The sequence below is a fragment of the Trachinotus anak genome, unplaced genomic scaffold, assembly GCF_046630095.1.
Source record: "Trachinotus anak isolate AG129_WGS33_773 ecotype Australia unplaced genomic scaffold, CSIRO_AGI_Tana_v1 ptg000034l, whole genome shotgun sequence".
Taxonomy (NCBI): domain Eukaryota; kingdom Metazoa; phylum Chordata; class Actinopteri; order Carangiformes; family Carangidae; genus Trachinotus; species Trachinotus anak.
Window position 1 is genome coordinate 6,018,893 of NW_027273885.1, and position 24,748 is coordinate 6,043,640.

A 24,748-nucleotide genomic window follows, 5' to 3' on the forward strand; every position below is an offset into this window, starting at 1 on the left:
AAACATTTACACTGTATAACCCTGTATGCACCCTCACTTTGATTCTTTCTTATTATTCACATCTAAGTGCACGTAAGAAGTAAAATCAATTGTAATGTCTGCTGTGTAATCAGTCTATCCTTAATCCATATCTGTGAAATCAGCACATAATATCTCACGGTGGGGCCTCTCACAACAGCCATTCTGTGAAAATGTTAGAGCTGCTTTATGCACCAGAGTGCTTGACGGTTGTTCTCTACCAGGAAGCTCTCCTCACAGCGTCGACTCCTTTCAATGGAAAGGACACACTGTTGAGTGTTCTTGACAAAGCTGAGAACTTTATGTGGTTTTCAAGTTCAAAATACTTAGAGATACTAGATTAACATATTTTAAACGACACCACACTTCAAACTGCGAGGCAAACCTTCGTCTCTATCAAAAAGGCACTGCAAGAGGTAAAAAGGAGCATCTCCTGCTCACTCACCTTTGAGTTCTTTCCCCCGCTTCGTGCTGACTGCAGGGAGTATGTTCTCTGGACAACCTGCTCAGGCGTGGAGGGGGACTTGTCAGAGGAGTGGTCTGAACCCTTCTCCACCATGTTCTCACCCTCCTGGGTCTGTGGTGTGGGAGAGCGCGAGCGTTTACGTAGGACCGGTGAGCAGGCAGGTGTGCTCTTGTTTGAGTTACTGGCAGTGCTAAAGGAAAAGAAAGAGAAAGAGCGATAAGGAAAGTAGCCACTGATTGATTTAAATGTTACTTCCTCTTAAATCTAATTAAAAAAATAGAATCTAGCCCATGGAATGGCAAAGGGCATCATAGAAATCATACAAACACTCCTTGGATATATCAGTGTAAGCACCATACAAGGTAGTGCCATCAGCTTTCAATGACAGCAGCAAACTGGCGCGCACACACACACACACACACACACACACACACACACACACACACACACACACACACACACACACACACACACAGAGTTTCCTCAGACTTACATCACATGTGGCTTAACGGGCTTGAAGCACCATGTGCTAACCTGACTAATAACAGCTAAGCTAATACGGGAAACCAATAACAACAACACCAACAACCAGCAGCAGTGAGGGAAACATAGGTAGAAAGACACCTTCACACACATGACCAGAGGATTTTCTCACTAACACTGTACTTTAAAAGTAACTGGGAAATTGACATTTGTTTTTGAGCCCATTGTCAATTTCATTAAGAAATCTACTGAGTCTGGAAAAACAGCCATCTTAAATTGTCTTGACCCTGACATTTATTGAGCTGTTCCTTTCAAATCCTGCAAAATATGAGGCCTTACGATAATGAAAGATCAAAGGACTAAAACTGTTTCCATGCTGCAGCAGAGCCGAAAAGACAAAACAAGGATTAAATGATCAAAGGTACAGTGCCAGGTGGAAAGCATCAGGCTATTAAAGTAAGTCTATAGAATGTGATTCAGTTATCTAAAATCATGGTACGTGTTGACTTTACATGGGGATTTGCTTTAATCGCTCCACTAACAGCTCTCTAGCCAAGTGGAAGGACTGTTGTCTTCAGACAGGTGGCCCCTGTTCTTTCATTCTACACTAAGTTACTATCAGGTAGCCTTTCTGATCCAGCACTAGACACTCTCTTTTCTTATGCACCCACATGGACACACACATCAGGGGCTTAGCAAGAAGCCTTCTCCTCAAAATGACAGACGCTAACAAAGGGCTCTGTAAGTGATCTGTGTGGCAGTGCGCCCGCCAGGCTCGGTTACTTGACATGGCGTTATGCAAGCCATTGCGTCACTGCCAGCCAATGGCTGCTGTTAGTGGCCATGAATTACTGATCTACTGTTACATTTCAGACTCCATTGCAGCTTAGAGCACTGAATCATAGAGAGCAGCATTGACAGCTTCTGTTCGACTGTCAGGGTCTGACGTACCAGTTGCTGTTTGATTTTAAACGGCAAAGGCAATGCAGAGGCATCACAGGTGCACACAGAGGCGTCACAGCTGCTTAATGCGGGGGGGTGGGGTGGTGCACGTCTGGTATGTTACGGTGCCACTGACATCAATTTATATGATTATCAAATGGTTTGCTGTTTAGGGGATGATCATTTTGAATGTACTGTACATTGTGTACTCTGCACTGACAACAGATCAGTGTCCCTACTGACCTGATTAGGAGTAAATTTGCAGGATGACTCTTTGGTGCAGAGCCATCACCAGGCTTCTACCATTATTACTGTATCTTAGGCACAGTTTTTGTGTATTTTATATTCATTACTGGATTTTCAAGTGTCATATGCCATCCATCAGGGTATAACTCTGCACAAACACATGCACACTAAGATGGTAGGTGCATTGATATTCAGCTTGCATGATAATGTCTGAGCTGTCTGAGCCAGGAGGCTGTCTGGGTTATACACAAACATACAGGACCGATGCAAGTTGGCAGGCAAATGAACCAAGGAAAGGAAATTGTGCAGGAGGGGTGATGAGCCACCCAGATCCTGTCGCGTCTCGTCTCGTGATCAATTTTGTTAGTGGATGAAGTGCTAAAAAGCATCCACATTAATCATTAAATATATGGCATTTGTTGTGTGAAATGGTACCTGTGCTTTCTCCTCAAATGTTAATGGTTTATTTCATAGGTGTATTCATTTTTTATGACGCAAGGCCCGGCAGCCTACCTCCGCTTTACAACACTGCAGAAAACCCTGCAGGCCAACGGCTGTTTCCATAGCAACAAATTAGATACATTAAACTGTAAAAAGTAGGATATGTTGCTAAGAGATACAACTAACATACTGCAACTTTGGAGACTTTGAATTAACTATATTGATGTGGCTCAGCAGGTATTGTAGGGGATGAGTCAGTAATCATTAATGGCTTGGGGCCATTCTGAATGTTTTGTCCAAGGTCGACAGTTTACTCTTAGGAGGAGGGTCCATTCTCATCCATCCATCCATCCATCCATCCATCCATCCATCCATCCATCCATCCATCCATCCATCCATTATCCATTATCTGTGAGGCGACAGCACTAACCACTGCACCATCGTGCTGCCGGGGACTATTCTCATCCATCTTAAATGATAAAAACAAATACACTCCTTGTAGCAGTGCCACAGGAGAACATTTTGTGCAGTCAAAAGTACATTTCCACAGAGTTGCCATAAGAGGCACCTAGATGAGAGCAGATGAATGTCTTCACCCAGTGTTTTTTTAAAGTCCTGAACTACAGTTAGTTATTTAAGTGATTGTGGTAACATGCCAGTTAAAATCAAGGTGGTGCAGGTGCAGATCCTGCGGGTCATTTGGCTTTGCCCCATTAAAAACTACTGGCTGTGATCCGTGCTGGGGAAGCCAGTGAGGGACTGTGACCCTGTGGGGACTTCTATTGGTTGATCTGCCTACACTGAGTCGTTCTGTGTGTCCTTTTTTCTCAGACAACAGAGGGAGCATCAGTAAGGACTGCAGTGAAAGGAGAACTCTGCATGTCGAATGATGAGAAAAAAGGAACAATAATTATAAATAAATAAAAGTGAGGGTCTCTTGCGAGCACTGTAGTTTCTACAGATTATTCCAATCTACTTACTATTGCTCAAAGCTACATTTCAGTCACTTGGGAGGCATAATAATATCCCATACAAATGCAGGAATATGCATTATGACTTTTAAGGAACAGAACAATAACATATTGTCCCAGCAACACGTTCTGTACTCCAAAAGTACAATGGTAGCTGGTAGGAAGATTTAGCTGTTAGTGAAGCCAGGAACATCACGCTCTAATTTCTTTTTACCAACTATTCTGCACAAGTTTTCCCAAAGATGAGCTAAATGTAGCTGCTTTGCCTTGTGTATGTGCACCATGTCCAACTGGACTGGGAGAGGTGACTATACAAGATATGGTAATTAGGCTCAAAGCACTATAATCACTATCTTTTCACACACTGTTGAAATCAATGTCTACCATGACAGATGCAATCATGAGATGTGCAGCCCAACAGAGCAGAGTATAGAGTGTATCAAATCATATGTGTTTTATGCTGATCCAACAAATGGGTGTATTCAGACTATATTTGAGCAGGACATGATCTGCAATGGTTATTAGTGAGTTTGCATTTGAATGTGGGAATGTTGGACCTCATGGCAAATGTCACTATGTTCTGATAATTATCACTTTGCCATCATTCCACAGACACACTGCACACACTGTGTTCCCCACTCTTGAGTTGCTGCATCCACTTCCACTGCATGTTCTCATGTATGCAATGGACTGCACAGCCACACAAACGTAAACACACATATTACTCTATTTGCTCTCCCATGCAGACAAAGAGAGCATCTTCATACAGTGTGACAGTGATGGTCTTTTCCATGTCACATCCAGCCCTGGTCCCTGATGGCTCAGTCAGCCATTTTCCCATCATACTCTGAGAAACACACACACACATTCACACCCACTCACACGCTGTAGGTCAGGGTGAGAAGGTGCAAGACTGGGTGGGGTTGAGGTCTAGTGTCAGGTTAAATGCAGGCCCCCTGAGGTCATGAATTACATAACTAAAACGCTAAAATCTTTTGATTGTTTGCTGATGTTTAGACAGTGGCTTTGCCTCTTAGGCAAAAGGTGCTGGGACTGAACACAAATATTAGACACATAAAAAACAGCTATACTGTGGTAAATAAAGTTTTTTAAAGGTTGCCTGAAGAGCAATACCTTTTATAATAAAGAGCTGCAGCTGGGCAACAAATCAAAATCAACCAAAAAAAATCTAAGAGAAGAACAAAAAAACACAGTGAAACATAAACCAAAACACTGACTGGCTCATCTGTGCTACTTTCCCTCCACTCAAAAACTGACAGGATATCTCTGGTACAGGAACCTCCACTTGTTGTTTTTAGCAGAAGAGGAATTCCCGGACCGCCTCCCCTATCCAGATACATGGCAGTAAACAATGGCTACACGGATCCATCATCAGCATATGAATGACTAAGCCTGATCAGTCATTCACACAGCAGTTTGCTCTTTGAACCAGTGTGGTGGTGTGGATGGAGTGAACATGCAGCTGACGCTAGCCTGCAGAGAAGTAGACAAAAGCATCTATCAGAGATGCTTTGTTGGTAACTGCTTCATGAAACAAAAGCACTGAGAGTTTGCCATAATGCAACAGTACCTGCTGGAGCATTATCTCTGGGCTGTAATGCTCTGGGAGGTAAATGAAACGGCACAATGACTTCTGCAGCTGTCGAATGATAGACACAGCTGTCGCTATGTACAGTACATGGTATACATGTACAGGATGATATATTGTTATTCTGATGCCATGAAGAAAAACACACCCTGAGCTATAACAAAAAAAAAAAATTATATTATAGATTATAAAAAAATACAGAAATCAAACAGAGCTGGAGAGCTATGGAGCTGCACTGATGAAGTGCTCTAAGATTGTGGTCTGCAATTACCTTCAATGATTTACTGACAAACAGTTTAACAATTAAAAAGTCCTATCACTTAGAGTGCCGCCCACACAAATAGCTAAAACAAAGCTCTTAGACTGAATATCACTATAGCAACAGTGAACAGAGAGAGTGGTTTAAATATTCAGAGTGTGACTAAATATACTTCAGCAGCACTGCTGTTAGAGATGCCGGCTGTTTGGGGAATACAGCAGGGAGGCAATGTGACAGACAAACTGTCAAGGGCTTGTATTTTGATCAGTTGATGACTGATGTCTGAACTCCTTGATATAAATGTCTATAATTATAATTTATGGATATTTCATAAGGCTCATATGTATTAAAATATTCATTCTGTAGTTGTGTGCAATATTTCTTTTCATGTGTACTTAGAAGTGAATTTATTTCTCCAAAAAATATTCTATAAGTTATGATAAATATACGTAATATAATATAAATATATTGCATAAGCCCAGTAAAATAAAAACATTATGGTCCAGAATGGGGTAACAAGACAATAATTCACATCTTTATTTTGATCCAAAGTTACTATATACGCCATTGTTAACATCCTAATGATTATTAAAACATAAAATCTCACGTTTTGCACAGTGCAGTGTGTTCATTTGCATACTGTACGAGAGGGATTGGTCCCAGAGGCTTGAGCATGCAACTCATCTGCATTACAGAGCTCGGCACAGACAGACAGACAGACGACTGACTTCAAGGTGTTGATCAAACAGGGTCCCTGCATGTCAGAGTCATTCAAAGTAGGTCAAGTTCTTACATGTAGAGTGCAAAAAAGAGACACAGGCATGCTGCTTGCGCCACTTTGTTACAGTCTTTTCTTTAAATAAGCTCTAAAGCTCTAAATCCAACCGGCTCAAGCTGTCCAAACGCTCAGCTTCACAATAGAACAGAGTTCCGGGCCTTTCTGAGGGCCCCACTTTTTTTTTCACAGTTTTGCTGACCCTGGAAAATACCCATCTGGCAGTGGCCCTTCAGCTCTGCCTGGTTTGAAAAAGGCCATGAGGAGCACCTCGCTCAAAAGCAGCCACTGCGCATGCACACACAGGACTGCGCAGACAGTAGACAGACGCAGACATAAACATGGGCATGCGCGTGGACACGGAGCACATACGCCCATATATTTCAGTGCATCACAGTTCCCTCCATTTTTACTGAAATGATAACTTAGAACTTAGCAACATCACACACATCATCCAGGAACTACTACAAACACAAACACCTTCACAGTTAAAAACACCCCATGAACTGTATGTATTATATGACCAAAGCCATCCCATCCCACCCCACCCGTCCACTCTCTCTGTATACACACACACTGGCACTAACACACACACACACACACACACCCTGGTCCGCCATACCCCTGCTGAAAGACACAGTCCCTCAACACCTCGCCGTAGCAGCCCTCAAGACAGCGACAACCCTCATTGGCCACCGTCACACACTCAAACACCACCATGTCCTCGTACGCAGCCCCCAGTAATGAGCTGTTCATCCAGCGGATCATCCCACAGGCTGCGCACTCCGACTTCCTTTCTCTCTCACTGTAGAAGAAGAAAGGTAACTGGACAGATAAATGGAGAGGGAGAGGGAGAGGGAGAGAGAGAGAGAGAGAGAGAGAGAGAGAGAGAGAAAAGATGGAAGAGGCAGGCAGGGAGATTTTCTTTAGAAGGCTTAGGGCCACTGATCTTCCCTGGCCAGCTCTGATCTCCTAATAACCAGCTTACATCGCCCTTAACAGCACCTGCCAACGAAGAGGCATCGGTGGTCTGAGATGCAGCTGCCTCCCACCACTCTTCCTTGGACTCTCCCTCCAAACAGTACATGCTGATCTTGCCAAGCAGGCAAACTAATCATTATGCAGGCTTCATGTAATTCTGCCTGGACGCAGGCAGGTAGGCAGGCAGTTATTCCCAGCACTAACCTGGTCGTAGCCATGTAGAGAGCTGCTCCGCAGCGATCAGCCCTCCGCAAACGGCTTCATTCACACAGCGGGAGCCGTGGATGAGGCATAGGAGGAAGGAGAGGAGGAGGAGGAGGAGGTGGGGGGAAGAGGAGAGAAGAGAGAGGGATGAGGGATAAATGGGAGGAGGGTGAACGAGTTCCGGAGCATGCCAGGAGGATGGGAGGAAAAGGAGGAGAAAGCAGACGCAGCAGAGAGAGATAAAAAAGAGCGTATTTTCCCGATCAACGGAGAGAAACCACAGAAGCTGGAGATCAGGCTCTGTTTTTTTTCCCTTCTATATCATTCACTCTCTTCCCCTTTGTCTAATCAAGGCTGATAAGCTCCTGTTCTCTCTTAGCAACCTGCACTTTTCCATTCCCCCATTTTTTTTTCCTTCCTCTGCTCTGCCAGCCGTTGGATCATCTGCCTGATCACTGCACTCGCTAGTATCCAAGCAAGGCTCTTCTCTCGCGATCTCTGCTCCTCGGTCACAGAATTTCACGGCTGCAGACTGACAATAGATGGCAGGAGATTGAGGGAGAATGTGCAAGCAGACAGACAGCGAGGGAGAGAGAGGGTGAGAATGAGAGACACAGAGACAGCAAATGAGAGGGAGGAAAGAGATGGCTTTCACTTTGCATTCCACCTCTACTTGGTGCTGGTGCACTGAGCCTGCCGCTCCCTCAATTATTCATGTGTTTCATGAATGGAGGGGCTGACATCACCGGCATTCAGGTCACTTTACATTTGAAGCTCCCTCTAAATCCCACAATAGGTGAGCCCAGGCTGGTGGTTTGATGGTTTCACACTGACACACACTCACATAACATATACATAATATACACATACACGACAATCGGATTTTCACTGCAGAATTATCATGTCCAAAATATTTCATGATACCCATAATATTGCCATATCTATAGAAAATGTAATATTAATAACCATGAAGATATTATCAGTGAAATTTGTCTTTAACTTAGTTTATTGTGTGTATTGTGTGTGTGTAATAGAGTTTTTTCTATTATAAGGGCTGGAAGGAGTCTGTTAAAATAACTGTACTAAAGAGTACAAAAAGAACAACTACACTTAATGGGAGTCAACCACATGAACTGATAAACAAAAGATACACAAGGCCTAACATCTGCCATCATGATATTATAATGTGTGTATATTTTTAAATCTTTACCACTGCCAGACTCTCAAGCCATTTTAACACATTGCCAAGTGCAACTCTGGCTATTAGTCATTCCTGCCGCAGTATAAAGTGCTTACTTCAGTTGATTTCACTGATATTTATTTTTTTAAGGAAAGACTGCATCATTAACTGAATATGCTGCTAGATACGTATGGAAATGGTGATTTAAACTACAGATGAACCTAGTTTCCCCTTCAGGGGTTTAAAGACTTTATTTTTTTATCTTTGTGTGAAGTTTATGGCAGTTACTCTACACTGGAATGGAAAAGTGCAGAACTATCCACACCCTGTATTTTATTTTATGGTTATAAGAACAGTAGATTGTAAAGTGTGATGTTTTCATGGAGGACATTTTAACATCCCAAAGCAGGAAAAACATATATCAAGATACATCACAAATTGTAACCAAATTTAGTCACATGGTTCCTCAAAGTGTGTTTCCATTGCACATTGCATTTTGTTTTTAGCAATACATCAACTTTTCCACCACCACTTTATCCACAGGGCTGGCACTGAGTGTCCATTATTGGCTTACCAGTGTTATGGTGAATTACACACCTATTGTAGCGTTTATAGCCTGCATGAACTGACTGGTGAACATTAACACAGTAATATTAACCTGTTAAAATCGAACTCATCTCACTCTAAAAACAAGATGTGCATGATTTCCACTGCTCTTTCTTCTTTGATTGACATCCCATTAACACTAAACCAACACTGACTGGTCTTATGAACATGCCAGGAAAGGTAATTTCAAGGTAATCCATTCCCACATACATTAAGATTTCCACAGTCAATAATCACCTCAGTGTCTCTATTATGAAGCAACGGAGCCCTGAGCTGTGCTGCTGGAAAGACTTGACCCCAGGGCTGCAGCAGTGCTGGCTGGCTCTGTGGGAGCGCTGAGCAGAGCCGTGCTGCGGAACAAAGAGAGCTGGACCACTGAGCCGGACCACTGTGTGCCCAGATAAGCCTGCCCAGCCTCACACCAACAACTGACCTACTTAGGGGACCTCTGTTCTCATTGTTGTTGCACCCAGGGGACATACAGATGGTCAAGTTGACCACACACTCACAGACATGGTATGTAATGAACAGTCATGGGTATGTAACCGTTGATTCGGATTCAGATTTGATAGCCTTGTATAGTTTCAATTAAATTAGATTTCCTATTAATACTAGTGTAGAGTCAAACCAAACACACCCCAAATGTTAACGACTGCAACAAATTTCTCCATCTTTTTGAGACGAAGGCGTGCTGTTTACCAAGTCGTCATGGCAACACCAATGTGGCGACGCCTGGCTGGGTCGGAAATGTCTGTCAGCCCAACTGTGTCTCGGCCGTGCAGTTACCATGGCAGCCCGTCAAACCATTCATGTGCACCTCCACTTGAAGTGTTCACAACTACAGGGAGAAAGAGAGAGCTGGAGGAGGGTGTGTTTGTGTTCGTGTGTCCGGGGTGGGGGTGGGGGTGTGGGAGGGTGGGGTGGGGGGTTGATGCTGCTGTATAAAGCATTAACACACACGATTAGTTATCTACAAAGCCCTGGACTTTAAGTGCACTTTGTTGTGAACATGTTTGGAGTGACAGGAGCGGGCGACAGTGGGGCCCTGACGGATGATGTCTCCATTTTACTCGCAGCAAGTTTGAAAGATGACAACACAACATTTTTTGTGTTGATGGTTTTGTGTGTGTGTGTAGAGTTTAAAAACTACTGCGCTGTGTGTTTCTACCTTTCCTAAACCTATTTAAATCCAGCCCGGAGAGCAGAACTTTAGTATTTAGTCCCAGGCTTCATTAAAATGCTTAATTACCCTCACTGTGTGGCAACCCTACATAGACAGGCCTGAAACAATTTTTGGGTTCTCATTGAAGCTATGACCTACTGTACCTCTGGGTACGGGAACCTGTTTTAAAAGCAGCTATAATTAAACACACTGATTTAAATTCAAGAGCACAACTCAACCCGGTGAGGTAATTTAAGGACTCGGCGGAGATGTCAGAGACTGGAGGGAGGGGACAGGAAACTGGCAACCGGATTAAGCCCCTGTGGGACACTTTGTCCCAGTGGAATGGGACACTGCCACTGCCATCTGCAGGGGATATACAGGCGGAAGGAAAGCAGAGCGGTGAGCAGAGAGAGGGTGAGAGGGTAGACAGAGAGAGTGTGTATATGAGGTCTTAGTGTGAGGAAAGAGAATCCAGGGGAAGTGAGGAGGTGTAATATTGTAACATTTGTCACAGCGAACAAAGGTGCTACAATGCTTGGAAGACGGCCCAAAGTGAAAGAAAACGGTCGAATTCCAGCACCCCTGTCAGCACCGTGTTTATTCTAGACATGAATTTCAGGCTTCCTGTTATCTCCATTGTCTGAATACTGAATTATTCCTCAAGTGCTTGGTCCAGACTTTACTAATCTGTATCAGAAATGACACTAATTTCAGATGATGCTTTATTGGTCATTTTGGACACTACTATTTACTTCACAAACACATCCCACACAGGAGGCTTTGATGCTCACAAATACTGTCTATCTCAGAAGGACGAAATCTGCTTCACTACCACGTCAATTCATTGAGCACTTTACCTCTTAGGTACAGGATATTACTATTTCAAGGAGCACTGCGGTATCTGAACGGTTACTGCAAACACATCCACGGTCTGATCCCTCTCATCAACCTCTGCACTGCAGCCCTTCCAAAAATATTCTTAAATTTCATCAAATTGTCTGTATTGAGCAAAGAAATCTGCCAATGGGCTAAGCCAATTTTGCTTGACTAGAACTCTTAAAACTAGCACCGAAAGACCTTAATGGGCCTTAACACTAGACAGGAAAAATCTAAATTCAAGCAAATACATCAAAAAACTTGTTGTTTCATAGGATTAATAAATTGAGAAGTTGTACAAGTGTTCTTACTTTTAAAATAAGGAAAACAATCTTAATCCTGGGATATTATGTAAAACATTGTTATATCTTATTATATTAGTTGGGATACCTTATTAGGACAAAGTTAAGTGTATTTTCTTAAATGAGATTACTTTTCCAAACATGCTTGACAAGATTATTTTTCTCTTTAGACAAAAAAATAAGACTAATTTCCTGGAAACAAGGCTTTTTACTCTCTGTGGTAGCTATGAGGAACTTCAGGGGTTTTGGACTTGATAAATGGCTTTGATGAGAGCTTGATATTCACTACACACAGAAAAGGTTGATTTCTTTGTCTTTCTTTCTGTCTCTAATAACTGCTGTGCTGACTAAATCTACTTTTTTTAATTTCATTTTCCTACGCAATAATGAGTTTTGTCTTCAATATGAACATGTATGTTTGAAGGCACACTAAAATAATGGATTTGGTACACAAGAAGCTATTTTTCTGGTGTACAGCAGCCTTAGTGATTCATGAGAGGGAGGAGGGGAGCAGGTTCTAACTGTGCTTTTAAAAAGCTTAATGGAAAATGCCCTTATTGTTTGGACAGGCTTAATTTGAGAAACAAGCATATGGAACGTGAATGTGAAATCTTTTCATCAGACATCCATCACAGAGATGTAAACATGACAGTCTGTCCCTGAATGCACCATCCAGTCCATTAATAAGGCTGACTGAGACCAAGGGAAACCTGCCTGTCCGCTAATGGTATTTCATAATTACAACACACTGTCTGAAAACAAAGGAAAAATATTATTTTTCTTTATAAAAACACTGTAGGGGTTAATGCAAACTGTTTATTACTAGGCTTCATGAACACTTAATGCCATTTAGACACAATTCCTTTGTCATTAAGTGTTGTGCATACGTCTCCGTTTCTTTCAGTTACTTTATAAAACATTATAAAATCAGTGCATCATCAATTATATCCCTTTACATCACAAAGATAGGGGGAAAAGGCTGGTTATATTGGGTACAGCCAGAGGAGTGTGGCAGGGAACAATAACCAGCGATGACAAATGGGTTGTGGGAAGGATGCAGTAATAAAAAAAAGAAAAGGGGGACAGGAAAAGATAGAGCGGAAGAGAGAGAGAGAGAGAGAGAGAGAGAGAGAGAGAGAGAGAGAGAGAGAGAGAGAGAGAGAGAGTTAATAAGCTGTGGCCAGGAGGGAAACAATTCTGCGGTTTCTCATCGCTGCAGAGCCCCTGCTGTGAACTTGAGGGTCCATTGTGGCCCAGTCTGATGGTGCAGTGCTTTATCTGCAGTTGGTTCCAAAGCTCCTGGTCCATCCCTCATAAACCCCTGACTCTGGACACTTCATCATTTTGTTGTCTGAGCAGCTAGAATCAGTTTTGCGGAACTGAAGGAGCTTAATCATCACTTCTGATGACTGTATTAGATATGGAGGACCAGCTGAACGACCGGCATTTCACCTACAGTTAATACCAAATGTATTTCCCTTCTCCTTCTCTAACACTTTGCATACTGAAATGAATCTTCTTGGTGCAGAGGCCTGGGAGCTACAATTTTCAAGTCAGTCTAAAATAGCCCAGAGAGATATTAGTAGCACAGTACTGGATAATATATGCCTGGGAGTGTAGTTTGCATGTATGTAAGTCAGGATCTGAAGCATCCCTGCATATGTTGGTGGATGCAGAATATTTCCAAACGTCTTTGATGTTTTTTTTGTGGTTGTGACTGAGCTAAAAGCTGCAGTCTCAGGGGGGTGCAAAAGACAAAATCACAGATGGAAGACTTCTCTCCAGTGTTCTGCACCTTTGCTGCAACTCTCTCTAACCATGACCAGTCACCAGCTCTCATTGGTGGCAATCAATAATATGAAGGAACTGAACGACTGACCAGACAGTCGGGCCATTTCTGTATGCAAGTCTGTCCAACTGTCCTGCAGCAACCACCGGCTTGTGCACGGTGCCACGTGCAGAGAATAAGCTCCAGTTCCAGCTCCAGCCTCCTGTCAGTGCCTCGCTGTTGCTACAGCTGCTGCCTTTGGCTGTGTGTGCACATCTGTGTCTGTGTGCGAGTGTGTATCTGTGTGCAGATTTAAGTCACACCAAATGTCATATCAAGAGCAAACATCCCCACACTGGGACCACTGCCAAATCCTGAGCAATCTCTCTCACACTCACACACACACATGCATGTACGCACACATGCTCTCTCTCTCTCTCTCTCTCTCTCTCTCTCTCTCCGCCTTATCTCTTCCTTGTCTTCTGACAAGTAAGTAATGCTGCAAAAATATCCTCCACCCTGGCTCTCAATCACAGCATGCACTATGACAAACATACACCCAACAGGGCAGCCTGGTTTCCAAACTGAAAACTTGTTTCCCCTCACATCAATTTACAGTACTTCCAGTGCAATATTTATAGATGCAATGATGGAATCATATACCTCAAACTAGATATATATAGATATTTTTATAAAAAAAAAATATAGCTGAGAGGAAGGGAAACCCTTGTAAGAAAATGGTCATCTGATGCAAATCTTATCATGACCATTTCAATCAGCCTGTCACAGAATTAGACAGCCCTCCCACTGCACGCGATGCTGATATTATGAACCATTTAGTTTGTCTCACTTTCATTTAGTGATAGATTACAATTACATATGCTTTAATAATCATATGTGATTTCTTCTTTGTGTATATAAATCTGAAAATCATTTTATTCAAAGTGTATGTGAATCTATATTTTTTTAATTTTTGGACTTTTTGCATTATAATTCATATATGTTGTATTCTGGATCTTGATTTTTCTGATGCATGTTTGTATAAAAAAAACAAAAACTTATCATTATGTGATCTCATCTGTCATCACACAACAATATGTTGAGGTATGCTGGGGACTGTGAGAATCACTGGCCAGTTTAATACAGATAAATCATTGTATGTATTCTAGATCCAGGGGTCAGCTCGTGGTTTATAGGACTCTGGACAACAAATGCACTGATTGAGGCACTGATTGATGGAGTGACCTCTAGGTCACTGCGTTTTGCCTGTGTAGCAGATTGTCCCTGCAGAGAACAGAGGGCAGCGTAATAAACGCTAATAACAAGAGTGAGATTTCTGCTGGATCTGAAGGAGAACTGATGTCTCACCACTATCATCTGTTCCTTGATTGATTTTTTTTCGTCCTTTAACATGGACTGAAACACAGCTGAACAGCTTATGGACCATTGTGCATGTTTAGAAGCTTTTACAAACACATTTTTGATGAAAAGGTTAAAAAAACATACTGTAATATTTAGTAAGAGAGGAGAGGATGGAGATTTATCCTATTGGATATAACTACAGACGTCTGCGATGTTGCGTAACAATAGAGCATGGCATGCAAACTATACCCAGCTAGCCAGCCAGACAGGCCACCTCCATGTATAGGAGACTACAGGATGCTAACAGATGGCTGTTCAGTGTAACATGTCAGTGTGTGTCAGGGTGCTACAAACAGATTAAATAAGGACAGACTCAGGGTTCAAAGTATTTCCTTCACTGCTGCACAATGATAAGGAAGCCCTGGCTGTCTGAGATACACACACAAACAGGGAGAGAACACACACATACACACTCACTCTGATTAATTTTATACAGGCCTGAGAGGAAATTTTCAAAGCTACAGTCCACAGCCTCAAGAAAAAAAAGTGATTGGGGGATTAAGTGATAGATTTGAGAGGAGAGAGCAGAGAGAAGAGGGATGCAAATGAGAGAAGGACAGACAAATATAGAGAAAATGAAAGAGAGATGGAGACATTAGGGAAAAGAAGAGGTCCTATGGGGGAAAGAGGTCCTCATGAAAGTGTGAAGGAAGGAAGCGGGACGCACGTTGCTGAAACTGCTCCCCCTCTAGTTTTTTTTCCTCCTGCAGTGCTCTGTAATTCGTCTCTAAAAATATCAGGCAAGAGGAGGAGGAGCATAAACAAACACAAGGGGAGGAGAGGATAGAAGGAGGGATGATGGAAGAGTGCACAGAGAGCACACACACTGTAGCAAACAGGTTAAAAGAGAACGCGTAGAGTGGGGCCACCTGGATGTGGATCTGTTTGTCCATGTGAGATAACCAGGGAAGAGGAAAATAAGCGAGGGAGACAGCGAGAGCGAAAGCCGGGGAGAGACCGAGGCAGCATGTGCCTGCTCTTTTCCCGGCAGCCACGTGAGCGCTGCTCCTCAGCTGCTCCGCTCACACTGAGCCCGCCAGAGGGGAGCGGAGAGGGGTCGTCACAGTGAGGAAAAAAAAAAAAAAAAAAAATCATGCTAGTCCACAGTGGCTGCTCTGGTCAGAGCTTAATGGTGTATTGATCTAGCCCTCATTACATGCTGGTTTATTTTCTGATGATTTATGTAACCATATAGTAATGCACAGGTGAAGATGGACAAACATTTGCCGGTCCACCCTGCCTTGCCAGGAGAGTATATAGTCTTGGGACAACATGTCAGTGCAGCCCTAGTCCAGAAAAATACCAGAAAATAGTCACAGACATCTCGCCCCGACTGGGTTGTGCTTTTCATACATGACGACCTTAAAGCTACAGAAAAAAAAAACATTTATGTTGCATTACACGTGTTTAGCCTTACCAGGCGAGCTTGAAGCCTTTCATTAGTACAGCGAGGAGTATCTGACGTCCATAGCGTGATGTGGGCACTGGGCTGCCCGTTCACACCGCCGCATGCTGACCGACAGCCTGCCAAACCCTCACCTCCCATGCACAGAGCAGGAGAGATGTTCAGCGGCAAGAAGGGAGGAGTGGCTGATGCAGAGACAGATGGATGGTTGGGGACCAACGTCCGGAAGGATGATCCTCGGCTTTGCCCACCTGTCTGCTACATTCCTTAGCTCGTACCGAGGTGCCGCAGTGCTGAGCACTTGTGCCAGAAATTCCCACCTCCCTGGGGTTCCTCAGTTTTCCCAAAAGAGAAGGAGGTGACCTGCACCGCAATACTCACAACGCAAACTGCAGCGCGCAGCAGAGGGAGGAGCAGAGGGACTAAGAATTGCAAATTAATGACAACCTGACTGGTAACTGCTCCTTTCTAACTACCGCTGTGTCTTCTCTATCCGGCTCTGTCAAACACTGTCCCTTAAAGCCTCTGTTTGCTCGCTCAAACTCTCTCTGTCTCTCCCCTAGCCCTCTCCGCTGCGGATGAAAGCTGCACTTGCTGTGCTCACAGTGAGCAGGCGCAGGATTTCTACCCTCCTCCTCCTCCTCCCTCCCCCCCTCCCGCCCGCCTGTTCTCTCTGTCCTCTTCCCTAGATGGCTCTCTTTCTCCATTTCTCTCCATGATAAGCCTAGCTGGCCCCGATTGGAGGACTAGAGCGGGATGCTAGCCTCTGGCCATAACATTTTCTGTGCAACGACCCCCACCCCCACCTCCAACCTCTCTGCTATGTATGAGAAGGGTATTAAGTGGGGGGGGGGGGCTGCTGCAATTCTTCCCTCTTGTATTGGACTCCTGCCTTGATCAGTGTCAGCAGCTCACCCTGTTAATCTCTTAATGAATCGAGTGTACTGGGGTACTCCCTGTGTTTATAGCTGTGTGCTGTGTATGTGTTTTGCATACGTGAAGAATCAAACCTGGGACTTTTCAATAGTCCTCATTCATCTAATTTACCAGCACAAAAGAGAAGCTTTGGATTTCTCCACATGCTGAATCTCTGATAACAATGATACTCTGTCCCTCATGAGTTAGGAGGGTGGTGTCTTTTTTCTGCCTTTGCAAAAACACAAGAGCACAAGTGTAGCAGAATATGTTTGTCTGCTCTAACATAAGCTGCAAACTGTTCAAAATTTGGGGTCAATTAGATTCCTAACTGTTCTTTACTTCTGTCTTAAATTGCCTAGAGACCTAAAGACTTATTCCTTAAAAATATGCCATTAATTTCAAGTGATAAATTTGCCATAATGCAGTTTGCTGCTACATTATGTGCTCTGTAAGAATGAAAAGCTTTGACAGGTATAGCAACTGTAAGTAAGAGGAGTCTGGCTTCTTTTATCTGTGATTTCATGAGATCAACCATTTCAAATAACTTTTAATGATAGTAATAACAACAAGAATCTGACTCAACTGACAACTGTAGAGGCGGTTGCTTAATCTCTTCCCTTGACCACGTCAGGCCACAGGGGTCAGAGAGCAACCGACCGCCTCACTTTAACAGAAGCTGTCATCAAAAACAATGGCCGACAGGCACTGGGTCAGGGTGCAGCACAATCTTCCCTTTAATCTTCTTAAAGCACTGCACACAAATTACACCTCATTAGCGTTGGCTAATACTACAGCTAATGCAAACCAACCCTCCAACGTCAGAAGAACTGAGATTCTGGTTGGCCAGGCCAGGCCCACACACTCACTGATGATCTAGATGATTTCATTTCATGTATTTAACTGAGTGATACATTTCATTTGGTTTAACTGTTTGTTGCTCATTGATTCCTTTAATTGATACTCTTTTGTTGTTTGATTTTACGTGTTTTATGATGGCAATATAAAGGATGAGTTTTGGTGTAGCACAATATTAAGTTGTTGTTATTATTGATATTGAGTTTTGCCTGCTGAGTCACTGAGCTTCATTCACTCACTCTGCTTTTTCAGAGGTAGATGGTCAGGAGAGAGCGAGCATGGCTGACTGACAGAGAAATGGCAAGCAACCAGAAAAGATCATGGAAAGCAGATAATGCAGTTGGGCTCGAGCTCTTGGTCTGTCAGGAAACTGTTCCTGTCACAGAGCGTGCGTCAGATTCAGGACATGTTCTAGTTCTGACTTTGGTGAGGTGTACAGTGGCCTGCTCTTGTTTATGACATTATCTCTGTTACATCATATTGTCCAGAGATTTTTGATTACAGGTTGAAGGATACCAGGAAAAGAATTGCCTGCCCCAGTTCCAACTGTACAAACTTTTCCCCAAATTATCATTTGATTATCATTGCTCCATTATTCCAACAACCTACGGTCCATGGTTGTGGTGCAATGTGTGTGTTTGCATATTTGCACATGTGTATCTTGGGTTGAAGAGGGGCACCATAAAACAATCTATAACTAACAATCAATAGTTGGCAGCTGTGGAAAGCACCTCAGCCCATACTTCGATTAGTTTTATGATGAAAAACTCTCAAAGAGACGAGGATCTTTCATCTCTGCGCCACGGGGCAGGAAAGAGCTGACAGGAGGACACATTCTCTCTCTATTGTTAGCCTGCACTGTCTCTTCCCCCGTGGGCTACTGCGAATGCGGTAGGACTGCAGGGAGAGAAGAGTGAGGCGAGGAGGCGAAGATATGAAAGTGCTGTAATCCCTTCCTAGGGTGAAGCAGTGAGTGGTGTCACCTGAGCTTCAGTCAAGCGAAAGGACAGTAAGTCATCTCACACAGAGTCCATCTGGTGGAGTCCACCTTGTTATGGCTTACTAACAATTTCAGAGAAGAATAATAAAAAAAAATACCTGCAGCCATAGTGCATCTGAATAATGCCAGAATAAATGACGTTAGACATGACTGGGAACATGCAGGAAGACCATAAAGTCCAGGTACTAAGAAGTCACCGCCAACCGCTGACAATATTACTTTATGTATCAAAGCATCCAGGGAGGGTCATTGTGACATTGTATTTTTTCTGCATCCCAAAAAAGATTGGTAACTGCACATGTTCTCTTTGTGCTGTGGCTGTATCTGTCAGAAAAAAAACAGATTTTATACCAAGCTAAAGGCAAATGTAAAAGCCACATGCTACCAGTCAAAAAATATCTCTCACACTGCAACATCAACAAGCCTGGTCCGAGTTATTTGATCATTGTTTTGTTTTCTTGAATCCTTTTTCTCTCTGCGTGTGATGGTAGTTTGTCACCTCCCGGTGCTCTGTCCAGCCTGCTGAGGAGGAGCAGTTGACAGAGTGGTGCTGAATGGACAGCTCCTCTGGAGGAGAGTCAGTGAGATGTTCCCTCTCACTGACGCCACCTGCTGGCCAGACCACAGCTGAGTGCTGCTGTGGTGAAATGACTGCTAAGATCAAATAACACAAAAGGTGTTTCCACTGGCTCCGAGCAAGAAAGAAATGGTTTTGACTCTCACTTAGAAGGAAAATACTTTACACTCTGCTTTCCTGAATACACGGTAATGGTGCTTTGCTTTTAAGTTTGCTTGAAAAAATAAAAGAAAGATATTTGTGCTCATATTTCATCAAGTGACTACTGTGCCTTGATGGACAGTAATCATTAATATAAGTCTGTGAAACAGCAGTCATGTGCTTTCTGCATCAGCTTCCTTTTTTTAGCACTACTTGGACCCTAATCTGGCCCAGAGAGTTTTCATTTATTCCTGAGAATAGCACTGGCAGATAATCTGGATTAATCCCTCTACACTGCTTTGTGGGATTGGATGCCTTGGAGAGCTCGACTCGACTCCCATTCTGCCTGCTGGGCGTTCCCTACTCTGTAACACAGAGTGGATTACGCTCGTACTGTTTTCCTTCAACATGGATAAACTCCCCATAGATTGATCTTCACTATCTGATCAGAGAGTGAAATAGGTGATCATGTGACAGGCTGTCTGTTTGTTTATTGATGAGCTGACCGTGTTGGATAATCCATGCTCTCAGCGCCACAGTGGGGAGACAGAGAGCAGCTATGCGTTCACAGGCTACACACCCAGACATATACAGAATGAGCACATGTGTGCCTTGCATTAAAAAATGGAAAATGGAAAGAAGAAATAAAGACAGCAATTAACTTAGATCTAAGTATCATTTGATCAAATAGGTATAGTAAGAATTGCATTTAGTCTACAGGGTGCATATGTTTCTGAATCCGAAAGAGAAGTGGATTAAAGACAGGCAGCAGTAGTACAAGCTTACATGCCTGACTGACAGAGTGACAGGCAATGGATAAGTCAGGAAAATGGGCAACATCTAAAATGGAAGCAGTAGGAATAAAGTTAAACTGACGTAAACATGGGACAGCAATGCACAAGAGAACCCAGCTCAGTAGGAGTCCTGAGTAAATTTAATGTTATACAGAAAAACACACCGGCAGCAGACGTCCCACTGTGCACAGGCAGAACAGACACTACACAGACAGGCAACACTGATTAAAACATAAAAGCAGCGCAGGGAGGGAGAGTGAAAGACAAAGACAGGCAGTGATGATGAATGACATCATATGATTGATGACAGAAAGGAGCTACACCGCGAAGGACAGACATCATGTTCAATATAAGGTCCACCCAAAATGTGATAAAGTGAAATACAGATGGCCTGTGTGCCTGTCACGTGCGCCATGAATAAAAGAACAAAGTACAGCACGTGCTGACATTAAAGCACTCATTTAAAAAAGCCCTCCATTTCCTGTTTCTGCTGCAGCGAGCACGATGAAAATAGACCGAGGTTTCTTTTCCAACAAACCTCTAACACACACACACACACACACACACACACACACACACACACACGCATACCCATAATTACTAAACAAAGCAGAGCGAGAGGGAGGAGAAGAGAGGCTGAGAGAGGTGGTGGAGAACAGAGTTTGGGATTATATCTGTTAACCTAAACAATAGGTTTAGGTTTGTCAGACAACAGATCTCCAGAAGTAGTTTTCTAATCATCTTGATTTTACCCATACCTTCTTAGAAAATCAGGGTGGAAAATTAACACCCTGTTAATTTTCCACCCTGTATGAAATGTTCATACTGGAACATTTCAATTGTTCAAAGCTAATTGAGCTTGAGAATTTATTTACACACTAGAGATAATTTGATATATCATTTTCAGTTTCAATAAATGAATCAGAATTCAAATATCCTGTAATTGTTAACATCAGTCAACCCATCAAAAGACTGTTTGACACTCACTGTTTTCATATTTGTGTATAGGAATGGACTATAATCCATCCATCCATTTTCTACACCGCTTCTCCAAAACCAGGTCAAGGGCGGGGTCATCCTGAGTACACCCTGTACAGGTCGCCAGTCCATCAAAGGGCCGACACATAGAGACAAACAACCACACACACTCACCTTTGGGCTATTTAGAGTCACCAATCATGTCTTTGGACTGTGGGAGGATTCTGGAGTACCTGGAGGGTACCTTGAGGAAACCCTGGCAGACAGGGGGAGAACATGCAAATTCCACACAGAAAGCCCCAGGCCCAGGGTTCGAAGCCAGAAGTTTCTTGCTGTCAGGCATCAGCGCTAACCACTGCACCACCGGAAAGGACTATAATGATATGTTGATATCTGCACCATAACTGACCCTATTAGGCAGACTGGGTGGACCAGATATGACCAATCCACCGATCCCTACTAAAAACTGTGTCTTAGCCATGGCCATTATAAAATAAATTGATTCCATTTTTCTCACTTGTGCACAATTCCTTTATTTATCAGACTTACCTGCAGCAGTTATTGTTCTATTTGTTTTCTGCTCAGCTCTGTTCATTTCATGCGGAGAGCTAATGCCACTACACATACATTAACTCAAAGCTTCCACTCTATCACGCCTTGCACATAGAAGAGTTGTCAGCTGATACTCAGACACTCATACTGACATAGTGAAAATGCTACCAGGAGAGGAAAAGTCACATTGGTGCATCCCTGGCAATACACAGATGTTGTGTACTTAAAGCAACATTTGTGGCCATTTACCAACTGCTACCATCACAAAAGGATGAAGCCCTGAAGATGACAAAATTTTGTATTGTCAGACAAAGCAAAAAACAAGTAAAAAACTTTTTAATTAGGGCTGAACAATTAATCAAAATATTGTTGAAATCGCAATGGAAGTGCAACATCCAAATCACAGGAGCTGCAGTTTTTTGATAAAAGGTATAATGTGTCACAACCTACCATTATAAATGCTGGTGGTTTGGAGATGTCTCAGCATACAAATCATATTCTCCAGATGTGAGTAAATGTACAACCCCCCCCCCGCCAAAAAAAAAAGACATTACATCACCACAATATTTTTTTTTTCCCAGTGAAAATGCACAGCAAAAAAAAATCACCATTCCCACTGAAATAGCGACTCATATTGCAAAAATTAAAATAACCATCATATGATTTTTTTGTATATTGCTCAGCCTTATTTATATTGTACTATACTTTTAACATCCAATGAGCTCCACAAGATTTGTTGACTAAGGGCCCGTCATTGTCTTTCAAAGGGAGAATTAAAGAAGGAGGTAAGAAAAGTTTATTTGACAGTTTTAGAGGCATTCATTATTGTAAATACAAGGTTCTACGAATTCTCTCTCATGAATTGTTGAATTGAATTGTTTGAATTTGTGTCACTAGCATGTGACAAATCAGATTAATTAGAAGAAATTTTCTCTTGATCCTTATTAATACACCGATAATTAGTATATGTCTACTGGAAAGAGGCAGAAGATGTCTTTGTGTATTTTGAGCCTAAGCTGGAGCTGAAGCTCTTTTGCTGTACATCTATGACTCATTACATCTGTGACCCTGAGCTCCTCAAACACACAGTCGCTCAGAAGAAAAACAAAAAAACATGATGTCAAGACACGCAAAGATCAGGTTATGCTGATCTCTCCACATCTAGTCCACTTGCAGTAATGTACTGTATACATATAAGCTGCTACTGTATCACTGCACTGCTGACACTGCTGTCTAGGGTCAGAAATGTCAAAGAGTTGTTGCAGGGGAGCGTTGATATCTACATTTAAAGATTCCTTGGTATTTTCAGTCATATTTCTTTTACAATTACAGTTCACAAAACAATTAGAAATGTTGTAGAACAAAAGTGGAAGAAACCCTGTCCCTGTGTGTTCATGTGTTCCAAATGTTTGTTAAAAAGACAGTTTATTGGGAGAATTGTGTTGTAGCTGTGTGAGCATTATGATGCTGCAAAAATGGAGGACAAAAGAAATATGACTAAAAAAAAGGAGGAAGGTGATTCATAGACATACAATAATAATAATTTGTACTAAGACAAGAATATTTTAAGTAATTGGGTATTATTGCCAAAACATTTCCCAAGACACTGACACGTATTCCTTATGGTTCCTAATTACATAACTGCACAGTACGAGCTCAGTCGTCACACAATTATGAAATAGCTCCACATGACCTCATCATCAGTGTGCGTGTGATACTGTGGCATGGAAGTCAACATGGTCAGATGTGCTGTCGCTCAGGGGGTTGTTCACTGTTGGTAACACTCAAACACAAATCACCGCGGGTGACAAAATAACCCCATCTGTGTCCTCATGCTCTCTCCTCAGAGGAACCTTTGTTTAACCTTTATTTGAGCAGGCAAGTTTATCAAAAACACAGCTGCCTCACGGATGATGCCGTCTAAAAGGTGTCCATGTTCGTTCTGTGTTAGTGTTAAAGCTTTTCTCCTCAGTGACGCACACACTTGCGTGCTCTGAAGCAAAGGCAGAGTGAGGAAAGCTATTTTCATGATACAGGACTGTGGCTATAGAGCAGTGATGGGAGAAGGGATTGGGATGAGGATATTGACTGACCCCTCCCAGACAATCCTTCCATCCACTCAGTCAGGGCTGTTGCCACAGAGACGACCCTGCCATCATCGAAGACGGGTGCGGTCCAGCCTGCTGCTTCAGGGCCACATGTGGACCTTGCCTGCTGTTTTCAGTCAGACTTACAGATGCAGCCAGGGAAAAATACTACACCCCACAGAAGCGCACGCACACAAACGCACACACACACACACAGACTTCCCATTTGCTTACCACTGGTTGCTATGCCATTACCACGCACGAGGCCTTCAAGGACGGCTCTTGAGTTATTTTGAGCCTCACAAATGATCCACGTCACTCATAATGACAAAGCAACAATCGCCCAGCGAGGCCTCAGACTTTCAAACACCTCAACTTTGCATTGACGAAATCTGCAAAGCTAATGTCATGAATCACAATGAGGACCCACTGCTTTTTCCACATCAAGCCTACACTGTGGATGAAAACCTGAAACCTTGGATTACATCAATAAGGTTGAATTTTACAGAGGAGAAGATTGTCCTCAGACAAAAAGCCTCACCTCGGTCTTATGCAACTCCTCAGATGCTGATTTTTTTAAGAGGACATAAATGCACAACTATGGAACATTGTATCTACTGTTTGATCCTTTATCCTTTACTCGATCCTTGGTGCCTGACAGTCATAAAACAGCATGAGCAGTGACTAAAATAATGTGGGATTGATTTAGTGTTTCCTCTCACTCAGA

General features: G+C 42.9%; 1 protein-coding gene across 4 annotated transcripts in view; it reads right to left on the reverse strand.

Moving 5' to 3' along the window:
* gramd1bb (GRAM domain containing 1Bb) overlaps positions 1–24,748 on the reverse strand; it is a 100,204-nt gene that overhangs the window by 24,214 nt on the left and 51,242 nt on the right. For all 4 annotated transcript variants that reach the window (XM_071472058.1, XM_071472061.1, XM_071472060.1 and 1 more), the window contains one exon: positions 464–674. In XM_071472058.1, the coding sequence (XP_071328159.1) occupies positions 464–674 (211 nt within the window). The remainder of the gene's footprint in view (positions 1–463; positions 675–24,748) is intronic.